General features: G+C 42.9%; 1 protein-coding gene across 2 annotated transcripts; it reads right to left on the bottom strand.

The window, feature by feature from the left end:
- Positions 1 to 6,847: 6,847 nt before the first annotated feature.
- Positions 6,848 to 15,128, bottom strand: LOC115144701 (hyaluronan and proteoglycan link protein 3-like). Of its 2 annotated transcripts, none has more exons than XM_029685726.2 (5): positions 15,020 to 15,128; positions 13,917 to 14,087; positions 11,098 to 11,478; positions 10,570 to 10,872; positions 6,848 to 8,202 (listed from the first exon to the last, which is right to left on the bottom strand). In XM_029685726.2, the coding sequence occupies exons 2-5, from the start codon at positions 14,041 to 14,043 to the stop codon at positions 7,925 to 7,927; spliced, it is 1,089 nt and encodes a 362-aa protein (XP_029541586.1). In that variant the 5' UTR covers positions 14,044 to 14,087; positions 15,020 to 15,128; the 3' UTR covers positions 6,848 to 7,924. The 2 variants fall into 2 exon arrangements, with proteins under 2 accessions (XP_029541586.1, XP_029541585.1); XM_029685725.2 differs by having other exon boundaries at positions 13,917 to 14,074; positions 15,020 to 15,106.
- Positions 15,129 to 16,505: the final 1,377 nt, after the last annotated feature.

Below are 16,505 nucleotides of genomic sequence, written 5' to 3' on the forward strand. Positions count from 1 at the left end.
ATGAGTAGGTGTTCTAAAACTTTTGACCCGTAGTGTATATATAAACACCAAAGCGCATTCAACATGATTTTTTAGTCCGACTGACAATGTTGATCTCTGAGTGTCACTCTGTGCCTTGGGAAGACCAGGTCTAATTGAGGGGAGACATTGCTCTGTGCCTTGGGAAGACCAGGTCTAATTGAGGGGAGACATTGCTCTGTGCCTTGGGAAGACCAGGTCTAATTGAGGGGAGACATTGCTCTGTGCCTTGGGAAGACCAGGTCTAATTGAGGGGAGACATTGCTCTGTGCCTTGGGAAGACCAGGTCTAATTGAGGGGAGACATTGCTCTGTGCCTTGGGAAGACCAGGTCTAATTGAGGGGAGACATTGCTCTGTGCCTTGGGAAGACCAGGTCTAATTGAGGGGAGACATTGCTCTGTGCCTTGGGAAGACCAGGTCTAATTGAGGGGAGACATTGAGGGGAGACATTGCTCTGTGCCTTGGGAAGACCAGGTCTAATTGAGGGAGACATTGCTCTGTGCCTTAGGAAGACCAGGTCTAATTGAGGGGAGACATTGCTCTGTGCCTTGGGAAGACCAGGTCTAATTGAGGGGAGACATTGCTCTGTGCCTTGGGAAGACCAGGTCTAATTGAGGGGAGACATTGCTCTGTGCCTTGGGAAGACCAGGTCTAATTGAGGGGAAACATTGCTCTGTGCCTTGGGAAGACCAGGTCTAATTGAGGGCAGAGCAAAAACGTGTTTGGGATTGCAGCTGGATACTCTGAAGACAAGCACATTGTTAAATATCGTTTTTATGATAATTAGGGAATTTTTTTCTGTTGTTTTTAAATGTTTGTTAATTAGCTTTTTTTCCCTAGTGTTGGATCTTATGACCAAATAGGGAACAACTCCTGTATGTAAAGAAGAACAATGTTTGTCTGTTTCTGAATTGTCCAACAGAGTTTCTCCAGCTCTATACCATAATGGCACAGTATTGTGCTGTCATCATGGATATTTCCCCCAAAAAATTCAGAACATGGAGATAGATAGAGGGCTCACTAAGCTCAATTGTCCTACTTGAGTAAAAGTAAAGATACCGTCATAAAAAATGACTCAAGTAAAAGTGAGTCACCCAGTAAAATAATACTTGAGTAAAAGTCTAAAAAGATTTGGTTTTAAATATACTTAAGTATCAAAATAAATGCAATTGCTAAAAGGTACTTAAGTAACAAACGTAAAAGTATAAATCCTTTCAAATTCCTTATATTATGCAAACCAGATGGCACAATTTGTGTTTTTTATTTTGTTTTACGGATAGCCAGGGACATGCTCCAACACTCAGACATCATTTACAAATTAAGCATTCATGTTTCGTGAGCCCCCCAGATAAGAGGCAGTAGGGATGACCAGGGATGTTCTCTTGATTAGTGCGTGAATTTGATCATTTTCCTATCCTGCTAAGCATAAATAATTTAAGGAAAATGGGTGTCAGAGACGAATTATGGAGTAAAACGTACATACTTTTCTTTAGGATTGTAGTGAAGTAAGGGTGGAAGTTATAAAAAATAAATAAAGTACAGATACACCAAAAAACTACTTAAGTAGTACTTTAAAGTATTTTTACTTAAGTACTTTACACCACCAACTAAGCCTTTTTGTTAGCATGACGAAGAGGAAATATTTCTCAACATTGATGCCCATGCTGTCACAGAAGCGATCAGCGGCTAAGATAGGAGGTGTTCTCTCTTTCCATCTCTGCTTCAGAACAATCTAGAGGTGAGAATTCCATGGACACAATTGTAGCTGCATTTTATTCCCACAGGTGGCGCCATTTCTATACAAAATAGCATTATCTGGTGTAAGACAAAAGTTGAGGATTTATGTATGGAATGACATCGGTAGAAGAGTTGACGACAGCACATGCAGTGTGGGAACAGGCTAATGTCCTACAAGCCATGTGACCTTACAATACATCCAAAAGTACACAGACGACCAGTCACTTTGGGGCCAATCCTTGAGTGCTACTCTTAGTGAATTGAGTCGCCGATAGATTCTGGGTTTGTGTTTGTCTATTTCTCACTGTGAATTCTCTCAAACTACGCTTCTGAGTCCTATCAGATTAAAAATAAACATCAATTTATTTTATTCACAACCCTATGTCCCTTTGTGTTCAGGAAGGGAATTATGAGGAGTTGAATGGGTACTGGAGCATTTGAAAATGAATTGACACCAGTAGCATAACAAGCTGTGAAGGCTAAAAGAGAAGTAGGAGTAAGACAATGTGATAGGTTGACGAGGATCCTTTTGGGCAGCGTTTGGGGAGCAGGGTCCTGCACTCAAGCTCCCCTCCTACCACTCATTCAACAGAACACACTCACAGAACAACACAACGCTCTCACAGAACAACACAACGCTCCCACAGAACAACACAACGCTCCCACAGAACAACACAACGCTCCCACAGAACAACACAACGCTCTCACAGAACAACACAACGCTCTCACAGAACAACACAACGCTCTCACAGAACAACACAACGCTCTCACAGAACAACACAACGCTCCCACAGAACAACACAACGCTCCCACAGAACAACACAACGCTCCCACAGAACAACACAACGCTCCCACAGAACAACACAACGCTCTCACAGAACAACACAACGCTCTCACAGAACAACACAACGCTCTCACAGAACAACACAACGCTCCCACAGAACAACACAACGCTCTCACAGAACAACACAACGCTCTCACAGAACAACACAACGCTCCCACAGAACAACACAACGCTCTCACAGAACAACACAACGCTCCCACATTGCAACGTGATGTCAACGTCTGGTGAATGGTTTATGGAAGTCTCTCTCTCACACACACAAACACACACACACACACACACACACACACACACACCACTATGACACCTTTAAAATAAGCAAGACTGACACAAATATCACATAATTGTGTGAGAAGGGTGTGTGTGTGTGTTTGTGTATGAGACATAATGTCCATGCACGTGAGTATAAACTTTGTGTGTTTATACAACAACTACTGTACACGTGATAAAGTTTCATTCAGCGTGTGACAACGTACTGATGACGGATTCTGATGTCAACAAATATCAAATCTGAACGCCTCAGTAGTTATATTAGAGATTAAGAAAGTATATGTCCTGCAATTGTGATTGAATGAATCCAAGCTATCTTTGATTTAGGTATTGTATTTAAATGTATTACATTTTACACAGTATTATACCGGGTATATCATATGGCAATATTGCAAAAACCTTAATCCAACATCTAGCAACATTGACGAGGGGTTCAGGTATCAACAACCTTAATCCAACATCTAGCAACATTGACGAGGGGTTCAGATATCAACAATCTTAATCCAACACCTAGCAACATTGACGAGGGGTTCAGATATCAACAACCTTAATCCAACACCTAGCAACATTGACGAGGGGTTCAGGTATCAACAACCTTAATCCAACACCTAGCAACATTGACGAGGGGTTCAGATATCAACAACCTTAATCCAACACCTAGCAACATTGACGAGGGGTTCAGGTATCAACAACCTTAATCCAACACCTAGCAACATTGACGAGGGGTTCAGATATCAACAACCTTAATCCAACATCTAGAAACATTGACGAGGGGTTCAGGTATCAACAACCTTAATCCAACACCTAGCAACATTGACGAGGGGTTCAGATATCAACAACCTTAATCCAACACCTAGCAACATTGACGAGGGGTTCAGGTATCAACAACCTTAATCCAACACCTAGCAACATTGACGAGGGGTTCAGATATCAACAACCTTAATCCAACATCTAGAAACATTGACGAGGGGTTCAGATATCAACAACCTTAATCCAACACCTAGCAACATTGACGAGGGGTTCAGATATCAACAACCTTAATCCAACACCTAGCAACATTGACGAGGGGTTCAGATATCAACAACCTTAATCCAACACCTAGCAACATTGACGAGGGGTTCAGGTATCAACAACCTTAATCCAACACCTAGCAACATTGACGAGGGTTCAGGTATCAACAACCTTAATCCAACACCTAGCAACATTGTGCCAGGGTTCAGATATCAACAACCTTAATCCAACATCTAGCAACATTGACGAGGGGTTCAGATATCAACAACCTTAATCCAACATCTAGAAACATTGACGAGGGGTTCAGGTATCAACAACCTTAATCCAACACCTAGCAACATTGACGAGGGGTTCAGATATCAACAACCTTAATCCAACACCTAGCAACATTGACGAGGGGTTCAGGTATCAACAACCTTAATCCAACACCTAGCAACATTGACGAGGGGTTCCGGTATCAACAAACTTAATCCAACAACTAGCAACATTGACGAGGGGGGGTGGGGCCTCCCGGGTGGCGCAGTGGTTAAGGGCGCTGTACTGCAGAGCCAGCTGTGCCATCAGAGTCCCTGGGTTCGCGACCGGGAGGTCCGTGGGGCGATGCACAATTGGCCTAGCGTCGCCCGGGTTAGAGAGGGCTTGGTCGGTAGGGGTGTCCTTGTCTCATCGCGCACCAGCGACTCCTGTGGCGGGCTGGGCGCAGTGTGCGCTAACCAAGGTGGCCAGGTGCACGGTGTTTCCTCCGGCGCATTGGTGCGGCTGGCTTCCGGGTTGGATGCGCGCTTTGTTAAGAAGCAGTGCGGCTTGGTTGGGTTGTGTATCGGAGGACGCATGACTTTCAACCTTCGTCTCTCCGAGCCGTACGGGAGTTGTAGCGATGAGACAAGATAGTAGCTACTACAACAACCTTCCTCTTTCCCGAGCCGTACGGGAGTTATAGCGATGAGACAAGATAGTAGTTACTACAACAACCTTCCTCTCTCCCGAGCCGTACGGGAGTTATAGCGATGAGACAAGATAGTAGCTACTACAACAACCTTCCTCTCTCCCGAGCCGTACGGGAGTTATAGCGATGAGACAAGATAGTAGCTACTACAACAACCTTCGTCTCTCCCGAGCCCGTACGGGAGTTGTAGCGATGAGACAAGATAGTAGCTACTACAACAACCTTCGTCTCTCCCGAGCCTGTACGGGAGTTGTAGCGATGAGACAAGATAGTAGCTACTACAACAACCTTCGTCTCTCCCGAGCCGTACGGGAGTTGTAGCGATGAGACAAGATAGTAGCTACTACAACAACCTTCGTCTCTCCCGAGCCGTACGGGAGTTGTAGCGATGAGACAAGATAGTAGCTACTAACAATTGGATACCACGAAAAAGGGGTATAAAAAAATAAAATAAAAACATTGACGAGGGGTTCAGGTATCAACAAACTTAATCCAACAACTAGCAACATTGACGAGGGGTTCAGGTATCAACAAACTTAATCCAACAACTAGCAACATTGACGAGGGGTTCAGGTATCAACAAACTTAATCCAACAACTAGCAACATTGACGAGGGGTTCAGGTATCAACAAACTTAATCCAACAACTAGCAACATTGACGAGGGGTTCAGGTATCAACAAACTTAATCCAACAACTAGCAACATTGACGAGGGGTTCAGGTATCAACAAACTTAATCCAACAACTAGCAACATTGACAGTGTGTATAGAAACTCGCTATTCAGTATATTTGTGACCCCTCCTGGAATAGCAAGGTGGATAAAGAAGCAAGTCAATATCTCTCTTAGGTCTCTACAGTGCATACCTTCATCGCCTGCAGGCTCGCCAAACAAGCATGGCCTGTGTGTGTGTGTGTGCATATTTTGGCAGGTGGTGTAAATTAAACATGCCTTTGAGGCCCTAGCAATCAAACAATTACAGGGACCTATGTTTGCTACTCAAGAGAGGGAGGGAGGTTACTGGTGTAGTACTTCCTACTGCCTTTCACTCTGTTCAACTCTCCCCTTCCATTCAAAATGCTATAGTTCAACTCTCTCCCCTTCCATTCAAAATGCTATAGTTCAACTCTCTCCCCCTTCCATTCAAAATGCTATAGTTCAACTCTCTCCCCCTCCATTCAAAATGCTATAGTTCAACTCTCCCCTTCCATTCAAAATGCTATAGTTCAACTCGGTGGTCGACGTCACCGGCCTTCTAGCCATCATTGATCCATTTTTCATTTTCCATTGGTTTTGTCTTGTCTTCCCACACACCTGTTTTCAATCCCATTCATTACCTATTGTGTATTTAACCCTCTGTTTCCCCTCATGTCTTTGTCAGAGATTGTTTTATGTCAAGTGTTGTTTTATGTTGTATAGGTGCGCGACGGGTCCTCGTACCCATGTTCGTTTATGTATGTACGTATTTAGTGTTTGGAGCATGTTAAGTGGACTTATATTAAAAGACTCCATTTACACTCCGTTTGACTCCAGCGCCTGACTTCCCTGCCACCTAAACACACGACTCTGACAGCAGGGTTGTGTTCAAGGCACAATACTGAAGAGAAAGGGAAAGGCAACTGAAACGGAGATATTACCTGGACAATAAACACACATGATTATTTTCCCGTTGCAAAGCGTAATCAAAGAATAATGTTTTCATTGTGTGACCTAATGAACAGGACCTACTGCTCCCGAGTGGCAAAGCGGTCTACGACACTGCATCTCAGTGCTAGAGTTGTCACTACAGACCCTGGTTCGATTCCAGGCAGTATCACAGCCGGTCGTGATTGGGAGTCCCATAGGGCGGCACATAATTGACCTAGTTAAATAAAATGTTAACAGCAAGCACACAGAAGTTTTTAATGTTTCTATATATGGCGTCTGGGTCAACTTCAGCGATTACAACATCTATTTAAATGTTGAACGCAGTTGTGTCAGTAATGGACTACTAAAAAAAAACTTCAGTAAAGACTTGACCATTGACATTATTTTATTCATTTGGTAGAACACTTAGTCATACAACCTGGTTTAAAGTAGCACGATGGAATTCAAGTCAGACAACCTGATTTAAAGTAGCATGATTTAATTAGTCAGACAACCTGATTTAAAGCAGCATGATTTAATTCAAGTCAGACAACCTGATTTAAAGTAGCACAATGTAATTCAAGTCAGACAACCTGATTTAAAGTAGGATTATTTAATTAAAGTCATACAACCTGATTTAAAGCAGCATGATTTAATTAAAGTCAGACAACCTGAATTAAAGTAGAACGATACACATGGAAGCCTTTTAACACTGAGCTCCTCTACAATGTCACAAAATACTGTCAAATCCCCTTCCAACATGACAGTCTACAGTGCATTCGTAAAGTATTCAGAACCCTGGACTTTTTCCACATTTTGTTTTACGTTACAACGTTAATCATATTCCTTATTGTTCCCCTCATCAATCTACACACAAAACCTCATAACGATAAAAGCAAAAAAAACAGTTTTTGTATAAAAAGAAAAAGTATTCATAGTCATTAATTTCATCATTCCATTCCAACCCTTATAAAAACAAGACATGAAAAGACATTCTAACACAAAGAGGATCATGCAGAAATGTGCCTAAGACTATGAATGACATACATTGAACTGAAATGACTTCAGGAACAGTGAGACATAGCAAAACACCAAGGGAAAGACCTTTGTTGGATAAAAAAAAAATCACTGGTGAAGCATCACGAGGGCAATGCTGTGAGTTGAACACCTTCCCTGAGTTTACTGTGAGCCAAACCTGACAACACAACCCTAAATAGCCAGTATACAGTATGTGTATCAATACTGGTTGGAGTCTCAGCGGGGAGTATGACTGATAGTATGTTCAATATGAGGAGATTAAGACAGTTCACTATGACTATACAGCGGACACTGTAAGAGCAGAACTAGCTAATGCTAAGTAGCATGCAGACTAGTGTGGTGTCTGTGGTGAATAGAGAAGTTAACTAGTAGAGGCTATCTGTCATACAGTAGTACTGCTTCATACTGATATTCGTTGAGGGGGGGGGGGGGGGTTTACCGATAGCAGTAGACAATGTATTTCTGCTGCTGAGGGGGGAATCCGAAATGACGCACCCCTGGCTCCGAAGGGCCGCAGTTAGGGTGTACCTTGGCGATGGGGTAACGGACGCTCCCATCGGCCAACCAGCCCGCGACGCAGAGGTCCAATCCCATGAACCTCCAGGCAGCGTAGAGTTGGCCCACCTTAGCGATCTGACCGCCGTCGTCAACGCACGCTGCCACCGCCTCGGTGAAGTTGAACTTCTGGGGTTGTTTCAGGAAGTATACTGTCCCTGTGACAGAAGAGACAGAGGATTAGTAGTACTAAGCACGTTTAAGGAGGGGACTGCTTAAAACATGTAAGTAGGGGACCGCTTAAAACATGTAAGTAGGGGACCGCTTAAAACACGTTTAAGGAGGGGACCGCTTAAAACATGTAAGGAGGGGACCGCTTAAAACACGTTTAAGGAGGGGACCGCTTAAAACACGTTTAAGGAGGGGACCGCTTAAAACACGTAAATAGGGGACCGCTTAAAACATGTAAATAGGGGACCGCTTAAACATGTAAGGAGGGGACCGCTTAAAACATGGAAGGAGGGGACCGCTTAAAACATGTAAGGAGGGGACCGCTTAAAACATGTAAATAGGGGACCGCTTAAACATGTAAGGAGGGGACCGCTTAAAACATGTAAGGAGGGGACCGCTTAAAACATGTAAGGAGGGGACCGCTTAAAACATGGAAGGAGGGGACCGCTTAAAACATGGACGGAGGGGACCGCTTAAAACATGTAAGTAGGGGACCGCTTAAAACATGTAAGGAGGGGACCGCTTAAAACATGTAAGGAGGGGACCGCTTAAAACACGTTTAAGGAGGGGACCGCTTAAAACACGTAAATAGGGGACCGCTTAAAACATGTAAATAGGGGACCGCTTAAACATGGAAGGAGGGGACCGCTTAAAACATGTAAGGAGGGGACCGCTTAAAACATGGAAGGAGGGGACCGCTTAAAACATGTAAGTAGGGGACCGCTTAAAACATGTAAGGAGGGGACCGCTTAAAACATGTAAGGAGGGGACCGCTTAAAACACGTTTAAGGAGGGGACCGCTTAAAACATGTAAGTAGGGGACCGCTTAAAACACGTTTAAGGAGGGGACCGCTTAAAACATGTAAGTAGGGGACCGCTTAAAACACGTTTAAGGAGGGGACCGCTTAAAACATGTAAATAGGGGACCGCTTAAAACATGTAAATAGGGGACCGCTTAAAACATGTAAATAGGGGACCGCTTAAACATGGAAGGAGGGGACCGCTTAAAACATGTAAGGAGGGGACCGCTTAAAACATGTAAGTAGGGGACCGCTTAAAACATGTAAGTAGGGGACCGCTTAAAACACGTTTAAGGAGGGGACCGCTTAAAACATGTAAATAGGGGACCGCTTAAAACATGTAAATAGGGGACCGCTTAAACATGGAAGGAGGGGACCGCTTAAAACATGGAAGGAGGGGACCGCTTAAAACATGGAAGGAGGGGACCGCTTAAAACACATTTAAGGAGGGGACCGCTTAAAACACGTAAGTAGGGGACCGCTTAAAACACGTAAGTAGAGGACCGCTTAAAACACGTAAGTAGGGGACCGCTTAAAACATGTAAGTAGGGGACCGCTTAAAACATGTAAGTAGAGGACCGCTTAAAACATGTAAGGAGGGGGCCGCTTAAAACATGTAAGGAGGGGACCGCTTAAAACATGTAAGGAGGGGACCGCTTAAAACACGTGTAAGGAGGGGACCGCTTAAAACACGTGTAAGGAGGGGACCGCTTAAAACACGTGTAAGGAGGGGACCGCTTAAAACATGTAAGTAGAGGACCGCTTAAAACATGTAAGTAGAGGACCGCTTAAAACACGTTTAAGGAGGGGACTGCTTAAAACACGTTTAAGGAGGGGACTGCTTAAAACACGTTTAAGGAGGGGACCGTTTAAAACACATTTAAGGAGGGGACCGTTTAAAACACATTTAAGGAGGGGACCGCTTAAAACACATTTAAGGAGGGGACCGCTTAAAACATGTAAGTAGGGGACCGCTTAAAACACATTTAAGGAGGGGTCCGCTTAAAACACATTTAAGGAGGGGACCGCTTAAAACACATTTAAGGAGGGGACCGCTTAAAACACGTGTAAGTAGAGGCCCGCTTAAAACATGTAAATAGGGGACCGCTTAAAACATGTAAGTAGGGGACCGCTTAAAACACATTTAAGGAGGGGACCGCTTAAAACACATTTAAGGAGGGGACCGCTTAAAACATGTAAGTAGGGGACCGCTTAAAACATGTAAGTAGAGGACCGCTTAAAACATGTAAGGAGGGGACCGCTTAAAACACGTAAGTAGGGGACCGCTTAAAACATGTAAGTAGGGGACCGCTTAAAACATGTAAGGAGGGGACCGCTTAAAACATGTAAGTAGAGGACCGCTTAAAACATGTAAGGAGGGGACCGCTTAAAACATGTAAGGAGGGGACCGCTTAAACATGTTGGTCAACTGCATTCATGTCCATTCATTCACATTTCTCAATTGTCTTGTTTCACTTTTATTTTGCTGAAGTGTTTAGTCTGTGTTTTTGGAGACTAATATTGACATATACACACACACACACACACACTGACCCTTGGGGGCGGCTGAGAAACAGAAGGCATCAAAACGGTGGAGGTGGCGGTGGCGTTGTCCATAACTACGGAGACCAGGGGCTAAGTCCACGCCCCCACAGGGCTCCCGCGGTGTGGTGATTGGGTACTGAGCCGTCCCATCAGCCAACCATCCGGCGTTGCACCAGTCGAGCCCCTCCTCCCAGGCGACAAAGAGCTGGTCAAAGGTGGCCAGGGTCGAATCCTGCTCCTCACACGCACGCTGGGCCCCCAGGAAGTTGAAATGGTATCGGCCCTTCTGGGAGTGGTAGGGAAATACCACTCCTATAATGTGGAAAACGTTTTTAATGTTCTATAGGGGTTAAATTGCTATAGGAGATAAATTCACCAACTGTCCTTGCAGTGACTAATGCCAGTATAGACACTTGTAAGGACAATATGTTCAAGGTCATTTCAAAAACAGATTGAACAGAGTGGACTGTGTTCTGTTCAGAGCCGAGGGGGCTGTCTAGACACATACACACACAAACACAGACACACAACACACACCTCGCAGCTCCAGCTCCACCGTCACGCTTTCGTCCTCCAGTCCGTCGATGACCTCACAGCGGTAGCGGCCTGTGTCGTTCAGGTGCAGCTCCTTGATCACCAGCGACATGTCCCCTGGAGCAGCCCGACGCAGGCGCACCCTCCCCTGGAAGCTGCCGTAGCTACGGTGGCGGTTGCCCATGGCGACCATCACGTCGGTCTCACGGGTGGTCTTGCCGGCGCCGTTGGTGGGCAGCCAAGACCATTTGACCCGGGTCCGACGGGGGCCGTTGATCTCGGGTTCGTAGCGGTAGTGACAGGGCAGGGTAACATTACTACCCCTGGCCGCCGACACCGAGGCCTGGGGGGACTCCACATGGAGACGCACCCCGTTGAAATAGACTGGAGAAGACACAGTAGAGACAAGGACACAGGATAGACCTGAGTTATACAGTAGAAACAGGATAAGAGTTATACAGTAGAAACAGGATAGATAAGAGTTATACAGTAGCAACAGGATAAATAACAGTTATACAGTAGAAACAGGATAGATAAGAGTTATAATGTAGAAACAGGATAGATACGAGTTATACAGTAGAAACAGGATAAGAGTTATACAGTAGAAACAGGACAATAGTTATAAAGTAGAAACAGGATAAATAACAGTTATACAGTAGAAACAGGATAAGAGTTATACAGTAGAAACAGGATAGATAAGAGTTATACAGTAGAAACAGGATCGATAACAGTTATACAGTAGAAACAGGATAAGAGTTATACAGTAGAAACAGGATAAGAGTTATACAGTAGAAACAGGATAAATAACAGTTATACAGTAGAAACAGGATCGATAACAGTTATACAGTAGAAACAGGATAAGAGTTATACAGTAGAAACAGGATAAGAGTTATATCATACAGTAGATAGTGTATAGGAGACCAAGTATTTTTCCTGACCATGTGACTAGACCAGAGCCCCAAATACACCTGGGTCTGCCTCCAGAGTATTTGGGTTTTACCAGGTTACCAGACCCCATATGGAGCCCTTGTGAATGCTGTGCAGGTTTATGTACATACAGTGCTTTCAGTAAGTATTCATACCCCTTGACTTATTCCACATTTTGCTACATTACAGTCAGAATTAAAAATGTATTACATCGGGGGGGATATCTAATATCTAATATCTAAAAGTACTCACACCCCTTAGTCAATACATGCTAGAATCATCTTTGGCAGTGATTACAGCTGTGAGTCTTTCTGGGTAAGTCTCTAGGAGATTTGTACACCTGGATTGTACAAGATTTGCATATTATTATATTTTTATAACCAACTCTGTCAAGTTGGTTGTTGATTGTTGCTACACAGCCATTTTCTGGTCTTGCGATAGATTTTCAAGCTGATTTAAGTCAAAACTGTAACTCGGCCACTCAGGAACATTCACTGTCTTCTTGGTAACAACTCCAATGTAGATTTGGCCTTGTGTTTTAGGTTATTGTCCTGCTGAAAGGTGTATTCATCTCCCAGTGTCTGTTGGAAAGCAGACTGAACCAGGTTTTCCTCTAGGATTATGCTTGTGCTAAGCTCTATTCCATTTATTTTTATCTTAAAAAACTCCCTAGTCCTGATGACAAGCATACCCATAGCATGATGCAGCCACCATCATGATTGAAAATATGAAGAGTGATACCCAGTGATGTGTTGGATTTGCATATCACTTTGTTTTCAGGACATAAAGTAAATTGCTTTGCAACATTTTTTGAAGTTTTACTTTAGTGCCTTGTTACAAACAAGATGCATGTTTTGGAATGTTTGTATTGTGTACAGGCTTCCTTCTTTTCACTCTGTCAAATCCTGACTTTAAAACTCTGTAACCGTTTTAAAGTCACCATTGACCTCATAGTGAAGTGGTTTCCTTCCTCTCCGGCAACTGAGCTGGAAAGGACGCCTGTATCTTTGTAGAGACTGGGTGTTTAAATACACCATCCAACGTGTAATTAATAACTTCACCGTGCTCAAAGGGTTATTCAATGTCTGCTTTTATCTTTTTTTTTTACCCATATACCAATAGGTGCCCTTCTTTGCGAAGCATCTGAAAACCCCCCTGGTCTTTGTGGTTGAATCTGTGTTTGAAATATACTGCAAGACTGAGGGACCATTATAGATAATTGTATGTGTGGGGTACAGAGATGAGGTAGTCATTAAAAAAATCATCTTAAACACTATTACTGCACACCGGGTCCATGCAACTTATTAAGCTAAACTTATTTATGCTTATGATAACAAAGGAGTTGAATACTTATTGACTCAAGACATATCCGCTTTATATTTTTAATTACATTTGTAAAAAATGTTTAAAACCATAACTCGACTTTGACATTATAGGGTATTTTGTGTAGGCCAGTGAAATAAAACCTCAATCGAATCCATTTTAATGTCTGTAGCACAACACAATGTGTAAAAAGTCAAAAGATGTGCCTTCAAAGATGTCACTGCAACAAACTATAACTAAGTTCATACCACTCCAGACTGTGGCATGGTCAAACTGCCCGCATTCTTCTGACGTAGACAATGGAATGGTATTTGATATCATGTGGATGCCCCCCCCCCCCCCTCCCCCCTCCCTCCCTCTCAAGAACAGTATACCGTGTTCACACTACAGCGCCAATCCAAACCATACTGTGCTCTAATAAAACATATTTTTTTCCACACTCTCTGTTCGGGTTTCAGCAACTTTGGTGGATGCGTATTCAGGCCAGCCGCGCACAGCGCTGCACGGCTTGGCTCAATAGTGAGAAAATTTTATAACAACGTTCTCTCTTTATTTCTGGCTGTATGACCTACTCTCTCCGTTGCCATCGCCGTTCATGATGTCGTGGTAGAAAAAGCCGTTGTTGTATCTTGGGGCGGCGTGGCTGGAGACGAGGTGGTACATCCAGACGACCAGTAGGGGGCGTAGTAGGTTCAACATCTTCACCGCGGAACACTGGATCTGATTTATTCTGAGAGGGATTACTTGTCATACAGGCATCAAAAACACCATTTATGATTGGTTATTCCACTCAATTGTTCCCTATTAAATCACATTTGTACATTTGGTATACATTTCCTTAATTCATAGGGGATTTAATGCAGATCTGATTATATTTCAGACATATGCTGTCGTAAATTAATCTCCATTTTAATTTGATTAAACTAGATTTGACCTGTTATTAGTTTAACAACTGTGTTCAAATAATGTATATAATCATCAGTAGAGGTCGTTGAAACCTTATATTATAAATGAATTATGTGAAATTGAGTCGCAGACGCACTCTTGGTCTCTTTGTCAAATATACTTTAATCTGTGCTTGGAGGTTTATGACATTCATACCTCATAGAACATCATAAAGTATAATATTTACCAACTAAAATGTATAAATTAAAACGAATTACTATTAAAAGGTTTCACCCACAAGTGTCAAATAAATGTCAAAACAATAAATTGTTGCGATAAAACAATAAGTACAGCACATGACAAAAAAAAGTCACGAAACCACGAAAAAAATGTTCCTTTTATTTTGAAGTATTTGATTTCATAAAATATAATTTTGCAGTTTAACCAAAGGACAAATCAAGTGCTATGAATTTAAAAAACGGTCTTATAATTAAAAGGAACCAAAATACAGGCTATTGTTCAGTCAGAATATGTTTTTTGTTACAAGTTTTTTGTTGTAAATATTAGACTAGACCGTGCAGCCTATGGTTGTCTAATTCTCTCTAACAAATCTTCTCTAATCGTCCAGCTACTTTCATTGTTTTATCACTTTCAAGTAGGTGTCAAAGTTATTTTTATTCAATTATCTATTTGGCATCACTATTTGGCATCACAGTTAAGTTTCGTTGATCTCAAACCATTCACAGGACACATTCCAATATCCCAAAGTCGTAAAAATAAGACTACTTACAGATGTAACGTCGTGTCAGTTCATGTTCCCCCTGATGTGTCTTTGTGAGATAGCTACACGCCTGGTCCCAATTCTTCCCATTGCCATGTTTAGGGAGAATAAGAGATCCGACGTCATCCAGAGCAATCCTCTTGAAATGAACGAAAGTGACCTCATCGTAAAAAATCAAATAAAAACGCCCATAAGACCATCAAAGCTGCAAGACGTTACGCCTACTATTGCGTTTGCAGTCATACGGATACAAACCGACAACAATTAATGTACTTAATCATCTTTATATTACCTTTAATAGCTTACATTACAGCTGCATTTAAAACTGCATTGTCATGCAATTTTGATTCTTGCTTTCATTTCCCATATTTATGGCTGTTTCCCATATGTATTAACATCAGGGCAACATCAATGATGATATGTTCCTGGTGACTGAGCCTGCACATGAATATTCATATTAAGTATTTTATCTCGTGAAATGAACCAACCTTGTTTCATTACTTTGAAACATTATATGCCAATGCATATCAAAAATAATTTCCTTAATGAATTAACTCAGCTTCCAGATTAGAGTACATATTAGACCTAGGCAAATATAAAATGAGCTACAGTATCTGTATTCACGTGTTCTCTCAATGAGGCTTTGGTTCATGGGTATTCCCTGACGTTGAAGTGGTTAGCGGTCCTGTATTTTGGGTATGGTAAGGGTTATGAGGCATATTCCTTGATTCACATTTTTCCTCCACCTTGAATAACACTGAAAAAAGTATTGTGTGGACTCATTTCAGTGAAAGGCAATTCAATAACAGCAGCAGCCGTGGAAAACAAAGATAATTCCAGTTCTCAGAGACCTCTGGAACTTGTTGATTCTGTAAATAGTTGAGTGAAGTCTATGTATCACTGTGAAGATGTTGGATGTTTTTTCTCCCTACTTGATTCACATGCTAAGCCCCAATGAGAATTAGAGGGTATGCCCTACAAACCATCCTCAACATATAAAACACAAATGCACGCACGCAGGTATGTACACACACACACACACACACACACACACGCACTAAGTCAAGAGCAATACCCTACACACGCCACCCTCTGGAGAAAACCCTGTCTACATTCAGCTGTTATTTTAGAGTTCCTGGTGCCTGAAACACTATACAGGAGGAAAAAGCTGCTCTGAGCCCTTTGAAACCAACAGGATGTCAGACTACCACCACCCCCTTCCCCATCCCTATAGACAAACCCCTGACCATCTACATTCTAGACCCTCACCACACACACTCACACATAGAGACATGCGCGCACACACACACACACACACAGACGTGTACGCACAAACAACCCATCCCTGCCCCGCCCTCCCCGCCAAAATCACTCTGCTTATAACCCACAGCCATCCCCCTCTGTGCTTGCCTGGGAGACACCCTTTCACCTTTCACCATCTCACTGACACAGCCATTACTGCTGCGTTTGAAGAGCCCTAGTCGCTGCTATTCTC

This window comes from Oncorhynchus nerka, linkage group LG17 (genome assembly GCF_034236695.1).
Source record: "Oncorhynchus nerka isolate Pitt River linkage group LG17, Oner_Uvic_2.0, whole genome shotgun sequence".
Classification (NCBI taxonomy): Eukaryota; Metazoa; Chordata; class Actinopteri; order Salmoniformes; family Salmonidae; genus Oncorhynchus; species Oncorhynchus nerka.

Coding starts and splice junctions, on each gene's coding strand:
- LOC115144701 (XM_029685726.2), bottom strand. CDS start 14,043: ATGTTGAACCTACTACGCCCCCTACTGGTCGTCTGGATGTACCACCTC. Junction 10,873..11,097: donor GGTGGAGCTGGAGCTGCGAG/GTGTGTGTTGTG, acceptor TCCACATTATAG/GAGTGGTATTTCCCTACCAC. Junction 8,203..10,569: donor TTTCTCAGCCGCCCCCAAGG/GTCAGTGTGTGT, acceptor CTTCTGTCACAG/GGACAGTATACTTCCTGAAA.